The following is a 9129-nucleotide window of genomic DNA, read 5'->3' on the forward strand; positions in this document are numbered from 1 at the left end:
TAAGCATTCCTCCCTAGGTGGGGCCTATAATCTTTATGCTCTTTTCAGTGCCAACTTTTACTTTTGGTCAATTCTGCTGAGACTGCCTATTAGATTACAGAAGCTGCACGCAGCAAGCTGAGTTAACAGCCAACTCCCCCCCACTGTGATTGCACTGCTTTCTCTAGGCAGCACAGCTGAGCTGAAGTGTCAAGTGAGAGATTATTCTAGCAAGAACTGCTCCGCAGTAAGACAATACCAAACCCATTACCTAATGCAATAAAACCTGTTAAGTTGGCTGTTGTGTCCTGGAAGCACCATTCACCCTCACCAGGAGAGGCTTCTCTTACAGGCTAAGAGAATTTGCCATGTCTAAGAAAGGCAGATGTTTCTCACATGCATTAGCACAAACTCCTTGGTATTACTCTCCTTGCACCTGAATCCTAACTTTTACTGGATGTTCTGAGAATGGTCCCTTTTTGGCATTAACTCTGATCACTTACACAGGTAAGAGAATATAGCACTGTTTCTATTAAGCCAGCAGGAACAGGGTTCAATTAATGTGCTGCTTAGGGCAAGGTGAGGAGAGACTGTTGTATTTGCTTTTGTAATTGTGAGTGTTCTCTGCCATTCTCCAAGCAAGTACATGGCAGTAACACTGCTAATGTAAGCTCTCAAAGGCTTACATTATATATGTACATACATACTTTATGGCAGCTGGTGTTTTACCCAGAAGCAGAATTCCCACTTCACTTAGACCATGCTCAAGTTAACAGTTTAAGCTTAGCTACTCTGTTTAATTGCTGCTGCCACCTTCTGTCCTCCTTTCCATTTCCTCTCCCCATTCAATTCTTTTGAGCACTGGCTCTTGCCCAGCTACACAAGAGGCAGTTTCAGTGAACTTGAGCTGACTTTTTGGATGGATTGCTTCAGGTCCCTCAATTAGTTTATCAGATGCCAAGGGAATGGGGAAGGTGGGAGGGAGAAGACAGGACTAGACAAGACCAGAAAGCTTAACATATAGAACCTCAAAAGCACCTATTTAGATATCCAAACTGGGAACTTCCCAATTATTTATCAGAATCCACCATTTGAATCAGACATTGCTGATTACCAATTCTCGCCAATTTTTTGGATTACCAAAGAACCAGAATTTTTCAAGATCAGAGCTCACTTCTATTTTCAAAATTTGTCCTAAATTATTTAAGTCTAAACGGCCAACTTCTTAATTCTGTCCACTATAAAAACACAGTGACTGCTTTACTATTATTATTGCAATCCCCACTGAAATAATTCCCTGACTCCTGAATGCACATTGTCTTAATTCTCTCAACTGTGCAAGTCTCACCTGACTCAGGAGAGCCTGATTTTGTTTTAAAGAGTCACAGCCCCAGTTACAGAAAGATTTAAGTCACTTAGAGATATAATACCTGAGAAACTCATTAATCCCTTGCTCACTGAAGGATCCTTTCAGAAGGGCAAATTTCATCTTCCGAGCATTAATAGCTGCCATCGCTGGATACCCAAAGCCTCCAATCCCCAAAGAGCTCTCAAGATCTGACTGAGCACCCGCTTCTGTCCACAGCCACCTTCAGGAAATGATAAAATAGAAAATGAATAATTACAATGAGCACTACAATCATTTAAGTCATACATACCCCAAAACCCTGTAGAGCTCAAGCTGGGCTCTTAACTGCCCTTGACAGTGTCAGCTGTTCCTGAAGTCAGCAGGATCCCAATCTTCAACCATGTAACATAAGAAAGCCCCTCCCTGACAGCACCCCTACGCCAGCCCCATGCTGATAGCCACTGGAAGCTGGACCAGAGCAGCAGCAAAACACAGTCCAAGCAAAGAACTATGTTACCAATCTGAACAAACTGCTACACTTTAGTATATATTCAAGTAAGGTTTAAAATGGTTCACAGATCTAAATATGACAAACTTACAGCCCAAATCCCACTGCAGAAGATTTCTTGCTAAGATCTGCAAGACTAGTAGTTCACTCATTATTAGTTCCCTGCTGGTCAGGTTTCAGTTCCTCTGATGCTTACAAGTCCCCTGAGAAACCTCTGGAATCAACCAGTCTCAGCATTTCCCCCAGGCTTTCATGCCATTTTGCCTACTTTTCACAGCTGTGTCAGAACTCTCACCTCCCAGAGAAGCCCCAGAGATCCTAATCTCTGCTTGAGAGGAGGAGAAAATGCAAAGCCTGCTGGCCTGCTTCTTTGAGAGCATGAAAACTTGTTAATAAACTGCAATTTACTTTTTGAGGATTCAGTCATACTGGCAGACCCACCCACCAGCAAAAGACTAAAAGAATCTGGATAAATGCTGTCTTAACATACTGTAGCATTCAGGACAAAAGTAAAAAATGCTTAATCTGAGCTCATTAATGCTTAGATATCACTTGTACATGCAAGATTTGAGAGAATGAAAAGAAAAACAACCAGGAGTTTATTCATCCCCTCCCACACAGAAATACCAAGATAGACTATCCTGAACAAGAAACAACTCTTATCTGCAGATAGATTGTGCCATGGTTTATCATACAAATTAGATCCTGCTACCTCTAAAAAATGCTCACATCTTTTCAAAGACAACTAGTCTACAATGACACTTACCCCCACATTTTCTTTTTGTATTTTTCAGCCATTTTTAACATGACATCCAGGTAAGAATTCCTCCCTGAAGCTCCTGTCAGACATGATTGAATAAGTTAAACACAACAACATGCTCTAAGTGACAAATTCACACAGAAATCTCTTTGCTTGTATGTCTACCTGTGTCAAGAATATGAGGCAGGACAGAAATGATGCAGAGCTGATGAGCATCACAGGTATTCTTCAGAACATCTTCACTGATTATCTAGAAGAAAGCAGCAGAAAGTCAATGAGATTAAGACTCAGTTACCCAGCTGTGCCTGCACTTCCCTCCAACAGCCTATCAATGCCATCCTACAAGCATTGGAACCACTTGACAGAAATACCTACAAGCCTCTCCTACTTCACTGATCCCCCAACACAAGACTAATTACAAAGAGTTCACAAAGTCCTCTGCCAAGACTTCATCAACACAAAAATAAGCAGTATCAAATAAGGCTTAGAGAGAACAGTAAGATCACAGATGCTAAAAAAATCACTGTCCTTGAAAACAGCACACCCAGACCTACACATATGCCTGTAGGTTTCATAGTACTGTTAGTGTAAGGAGGGCCAGCAGGGTGCAGCATCTGCTGAGGACTGAGGATATTTAACTGACATTAACAACAGCAATACCAGTTCTGTATGATCTACCTTAAAAAGGAACCAAGCCATTTATCTACACCTCCAAACTTTGATTGTGCACCTTTGCCAGTAAAAAAATTTCTAAGCATGCAGCCCCAATATATGCCTATCAGTTACATGCATGTACTATTGTACTAACATTATGTACATTATAAACCATGCAGAAAATAGATGTTTTAAAAGGGTAACGAAGATGAAACAGCCACCATTGTTAAATATCTTTAAGTTTATTAACAGATTGTCTTGGATACACCCCACTTCGGGGACAACAGATCACCATTTCAAATCCACCAACATCAAGCTGCAACTAGTGGAGTTTTTTGGACAACAAACAGGCTCAGTTCTTATGCATCTCCTAATGGATGGCTTGCCAATGACAAAACCATGCCTTTTTGTGTAAGAGAAAAGATGGGGTGCAGAACCCAACCTTTTCACTCATTCCTCAAGAGGATACAGACACCCTGGTACCATCCCATCAGTGTCTTCACTGTATCAATTCTGATCATCTTTCAGTCGACAAATTCAGTGGAAAACAAATAACAGAGCTGAATGATCAAACTTGTCATCCTTGACTTTCTGCTGCAACATAGTGCACAGGCAGCACATTTATGCTGTTTTATTTACAATAACATAGTCCTGTAAAAACTGCTGCAAAGGATATGATGGAAAAGCAATTTGGGAAAATGATGTAAAGGTACCTCCAGGAGCTCAGGTGGTGGTGCATTATCAGAAAACAGATCCAGAGCACGAGAAACAATGTCAGATCTGGTTCTCCCACCATCATAATCAACAGGGTCTTCTCCTTTCTGGAAGATTTTAATGGTAGGAAATCCACGAATCTGCAAGAGAAATTTAAACCACCAGATCACATAAATTTGAAAATTTATGGTGGAAGTTATGTGATACTCTGGCATGTTTTAGATGAAGAAAAAGGGAAGAGATTCAACACCTATATGAATCAAGTCTCCCAGCCTGCTGTAACTGAACTTGAACAATTTTGTTTCCTACTTGTGCAATAATTCAAAACCAGGTTAACATAAATTGATACACTGTTTCAAGTCTTAGGACTGACGAATCAATACTGGTTTCATATCAATTCAGATATGCCAAGCACTGCAGGTTTAAGTATTATGAGGACTATTTTAACTCTTCATTTTTATTAGACAGTAGTTTCCCCAGTTTTTCTCTGGAGGGACAGCACTGGGCCTACATGGCAACAAATGGACCTTAAGCTCCCTCTGCTACACTCCCACTAAAATTTGTTCAGTGTTCCCACCAACTGCCACCCATGGGCACATGAAAACTAAGCAGCATACTGTGAACATCCTGTACTGTATTAAAAATTAAAGCGTATCAGTTCCCTTTGGACTCGCAGCATAGCTGATTGGGGCAGCTAACATTGTCAGTGATCCCTGATAACTGGCTCCAAGATGTACAGGTAGATGTGCGAGTTCTGGAGATGCCCAGCCAGCATATAGTCTGAGAGATCTTTCACTTCAGATGATGAAGCTATACAAGATTTCGTGGATATAAACAGCCCTTTTCATCAGCAACATCCAGAGTTATTAATTTCATCTCATCCCATTTATTTATATTGTTACTGACATTTGGGAAAGAATTTTGTGGGAAAATGCTATGTGACAACATTATTTTTAGCACAAAACATTTAAGTGGTACCAGATTAAGGAACAGTTCAGTAAGCATTAAAGGGAAATCTGACTTACTAGAGATGGAAAGGAAACTGTAACCACTGCAAAGCACACTTACCCCATATCTGCCTGTCAACATCTGATTAACAGTTGCATCTACTGCAGCCAGCTTCACTTTTCCCTTTGTTTGTTCCTTCACCTCAGTGGCAGCAGCTGCCCATTCTGGCTCCAGGCTGAAAAACAAAGAGTATGAGTGCTTTAAGCTTACTTAAGGCTAGCAAAAGTACACCACACTCAGGAAAAAAAATAAAGCCACCACAATCAGGAAAAAAATAAAGCCTCTGCAGAGAATGACAGCTACGATCGTTATTCCAAATGAGACTCAACTCCCACATCTAAAGGAATGAAAAAGGTTAATAGAACTTCTGGATCTTATTTCCACTGGTAACTGGGCATTTTACTACTAAGGAGGGACGCAGCCAGAGCAGCATCAAGGTGTCCTGAGCAGTCAAAGCCCACACATTTTTGTTAAAACACCGTACAGAAACCCCCACTTCTGATATACCAGAGATGCAAGTTCTCTTTTAGGGGATTAAGGGTATCACACAAAAAAAAAAAACCACTAATGGGAACTCAACTGTTGAAATAAAAACTCATTTACTTTTTGCAGTGCCCACACCATGGGGCATAAAACTCCACCATCCACACATCATCACTGTTTATGACGTTCTTATCGAAGCTGTCATCAGTCAGCTCAATCACATCCCTCTTATCACCACCTCCACTCTCTCGGCTCTGTAAGAAACAAACAGACCCTCACATAAGAAGTAACCAAAATTGGTTTCCCACACAAGCCATCTCCCATGCATCATGTCATACCAAATGGTCTTTATTTGAATGAGACACAAAACAGGCAGTATAGGTTACAGAACTTCTCCATTTTTAGAACTGACAATACACACAGCCCACTCTCACAGCACTTTCAAGAAACAGTAAGCGATCCTTCTCTTAAAATCAGGTCAAACTGACTAGCAAGATGTGGGAACACTTCCCCAGTTCTTCATGCTCTGATCTGCCCAAGAACAAAGTGCTCTCCAACGCCTCCCCAGCATGTTCTGGTTTCCAGGCAAAACAAACATGTGAGAGCAATACACACTACAGGGCACAGACCACCCAAGTCTTCTACCTGGCCAGCCTGAGGACGTTGGAGCATATGTGCTCCATGATTTAGAAACAGTAGTAGGAGCCAGAAGCTTTTCAATTTACCGTCAGGGAGAAATTCAGCAAGCCAACTTCAGAACACAACCAAATTAAAAAAAGCCTCATCCATTCAGCTTAGACTAGAACTAGGCAAATGATACCCCAACCAGCCAGAGAACAGGGCTAACAGGGACCTCAAAGTTCAAAGGGAGACACACCTGGAGAAGAAACACCCCATGTTTGGGACTGACTAGCTGGAAAGCATCTTTTCAGAGGGAGCTGGGGGTCCTGGTGGATGAGCTTAATATAAGCCAGCACTGCATCCCTGTGGCAAAGGAAACCAAGCTGCACTTGGGATTGCCAGCAGATCTGGGGAGGTGATCTTTTCCTCTGCTCAGCACTGTGTGAGACACCCGAGTGCTGGGTCTGGTTCTGGGCTCCCCAGTGTAAGAACTATACACATACCAGAACAAGTCCAGCCAAGGTTTAAAGCTGGTTAAGGGCTTTGAGCATCTGACATATGATGAGAGGTTGAGAAAGATGGGATTGCTCAGCTGGAAAGAGAGAAGATTTAGCACAGATCCTATCGATGTATATAAATACCTGAGTGCAGGGGAGTAAGAAAAGCAGGCTCTTCTCTGCAATACCCAGTGACAGGACAAAAAGGGTGTAAGTTGAAACACAAGAATTTAGTTTAAAAATCAGAGAAAACTTTTCTACTGTGAGGGTGGTCAAACACTGGAATAGGTTACCCCAAAAGTGCAATCCATGCGGAGTCTCAGTCTTTGGAGATACTCACAACTTGGTGGAACACAGCCCTGAGCAATCTGCTCAAGCTGGCCCTGCACTGGGCCCTGCACTGGGGCTGGACTACACAAACTCCAGAGGTTCCTTCCAACTTCAACTATTCTGTGAAATGAGTCAGGAACACAGGCTCTCCTGTACAGGACAGTCTCCAGCTGAACACACACATTCCCTCGAATACCTGTTTCCCAGAACTATATCCTCCACTTCTGCCACTAAGACGGTCTTTCACCAGGGATCGAAGAGCACTTAGAGCAGCATCAACAATAGCGTCACTTGTCCTGCCACCTGCAACGCAGCAAAACAAGCAATTGAAGCATCAAAGGCCAGGTTAAGGTAGGACCCCAACTTCATTAACAAACATAATACTCCCTCACCCTACGGATTTTTCAGGAAAAGCAGGACTGGGCTATGAGTGATATAGTACTAGTGGTGGCACATCAATGACAAACACAAATGGCATGATTGACTTCACTCCAGTTTTTAACTACCACCCCTATCTGATGTGGCAAGATACCAGATTTGGCAAGTTCCCAGTAAACAGGAAGAAAGGAGTAATTCTTCAGAACTGCCTAGCAACCTCCACCAACTGGAGGTGGGACTGTCTGACTGCGTGGGCTTAGTGTCTTAGCCCACACTAAGACATGCACAATTCAGTCAAGTCGGACCCACGCACCCGTGTCTCAGTTGCAACAAGCACTAGACAGGATGCAAACACCACACAAGACAGCACTAACAGCTACCATAATTACTATATCCAGGAAAGTTTTCAGGCATGCAACACATGAAAGAGCATCACGTTTACCCTGATAATCCTCTGCTTTGTTTTTGTTGGCTCCAAATATCTTGATAGTTGGAAACCCTCTTACTCCATACTGTCCACCCAGGGACTGATGTTTGTCTGCATCTACTGCACCTACTTTCACTACACCCTGTGGAAGTAAAAACAAATACTAAGACAAGACCTCTACAATGATTTAACACATTTTACACTCTGTGTATGCTGTGGGGCGCGGAGAGTGTGTTATTAGGAGGGTATGAAAACAGTCACCAGACAAGAGGTGTAATCCCCCCTAGAAGCATTAACCTACAGAATACCATATGTCCATTCTTTCTTCATCCTGACAAACCAGATTTTAAATTGTTTGGCATTTTTTTCAGTTTGTTGTTGAAGAAGGGGAATATATTTTACGTAGGCAAGAGTTCAGCAAATCACTACATGACCAAGTTTTCTGTAATTAAAGAAACATTCACCACTAACAGCTTTCAAAGCTATTTTTACATGCTTTTCCTGTACTTCAGAGGCAGGCAACAGAACAGTGAGGAAGAAAAGAGGAACATGCTATTTGGGGTGATGGCTAGATTCTAATGCCTTCTGGTGCTGTTAAAAGCAGCCATGGAAAACAGTAAAGGGAATTCACAGGGACAGAATTTACTTGCTTCCTTTATAATTCAACAGCTTTTTAAAACACAGAAAAAACACCCACAAAAATACTATCTTTTTAATTGCCTCTGACTGGCCACTTCCCTGGCTGGACAAGTATGACTAAAGTGATATGGTTTTGGGGACCAAACCCCACCTCTGTGTTCCCAAGCCAGATGGCCAATGGCCAAACTCTCCTCAATCCTCTGCCACAAGCACATTTGAAAGGCTAAGCAACTTACTTTTAATGCTGTTGCTGCTTTCTTCCATTCTGGGGTTAGTCTTTGACAATGGCCACACCTTTAAGGAAACAAAACACAGTAATTGTCATTCAGACCTAACAATTATTTCACAAAGTATAGAATGGTCTTCTTGGGTTTGCAATTACCGAACAATCACTCACAGCAAACTTAGGAGACTTAAGATTTACTCTGAAGAAGGGAAGAGGCTATGCCACATCACATCATCACTCAGACTTCTGAAGAAAAACCTCCCCATGTATTATACAAGTGCATACAAACACACTTATGTGCACACATCTCAAAAGCTCGCTGGCTTTCCTAGCACAGAGGCAAACATGAGCTCCAAACTCCAGATTTGCACACTAGTCTGCTTGTGGCAAGCTAAAATGGATGTGACAGAGCCTCAAAAAAAAAACCTTCTATATAACTTCTCTAACATCTTCTCTAACAAGAATTTGTGGCGCATTTCCTAGAGGTGTCTGGCAGACAAGAGCAACAGCTAACTGGCAACTAGTGTACAGTCACAGTATCACAAGTCTGTAGGGAA

The 9129-nt window shown here is 42.1% G+C and overlaps 1 protein-coding gene across 1 annotated transcript in view; it reads right to left on the reverse strand.

Annotated features, from left to right (window-relative positions):
- The window catches only part of PDIA6 (protein disulfide isomerase family A, member 6), an 11944-nt gene that overhangs the window by 1879 nt on the left and 936 nt on the right, over nucleotides 1-9129 (reverse strand). Inside the window, exons 2-10 of the mRNA XM_010020319.1 lie at nucleotides 8583-8640; nucleotides 7723-7849; nucleotides 7099-7205; nucleotides 5575-5708; nucleotides 5032-5146; nucleotides 3963-4103; nucleotides 2761-2845; nucleotides 2602-2674; nucleotides 1410-1568 (exon numbers count right to left, since the gene is read on the reverse strand). Coding sequence (XP_010018621.1) covers nucleotides 1410-1568; nucleotides 2602-2674; nucleotides 2761-2845; nucleotides 3963-4103; nucleotides 5032-5146; nucleotides 5575-5708; nucleotides 7099-7205; nucleotides 7723-7849; nucleotides 8583-8640 — 999 coding nt within the window. The remainder of the gene's footprint in view (nucleotides 1-1409; nucleotides 1569-2601; nucleotides 2675-2760; nucleotides 2846-3962; nucleotides 4104-5031; nucleotides 5147-5574; nucleotides 5709-7098; nucleotides 7206-7722; nucleotides 7850-8582; nucleotides 8641-9129) is intronic.

This window comes from Nestor notabilis, unplaced genomic scaffold, assembly GCF_000696875.1.
Source record: "Nestor notabilis isolate BGI_N333 unplaced genomic scaffold, ASM69687v1 scaffold16300, whole genome shotgun sequence".
Taxonomy (NCBI): Eukaryota; Metazoa; Chordata; class Aves; order Psittaciformes; family Psittacidae; genus Nestor; species Nestor notabilis.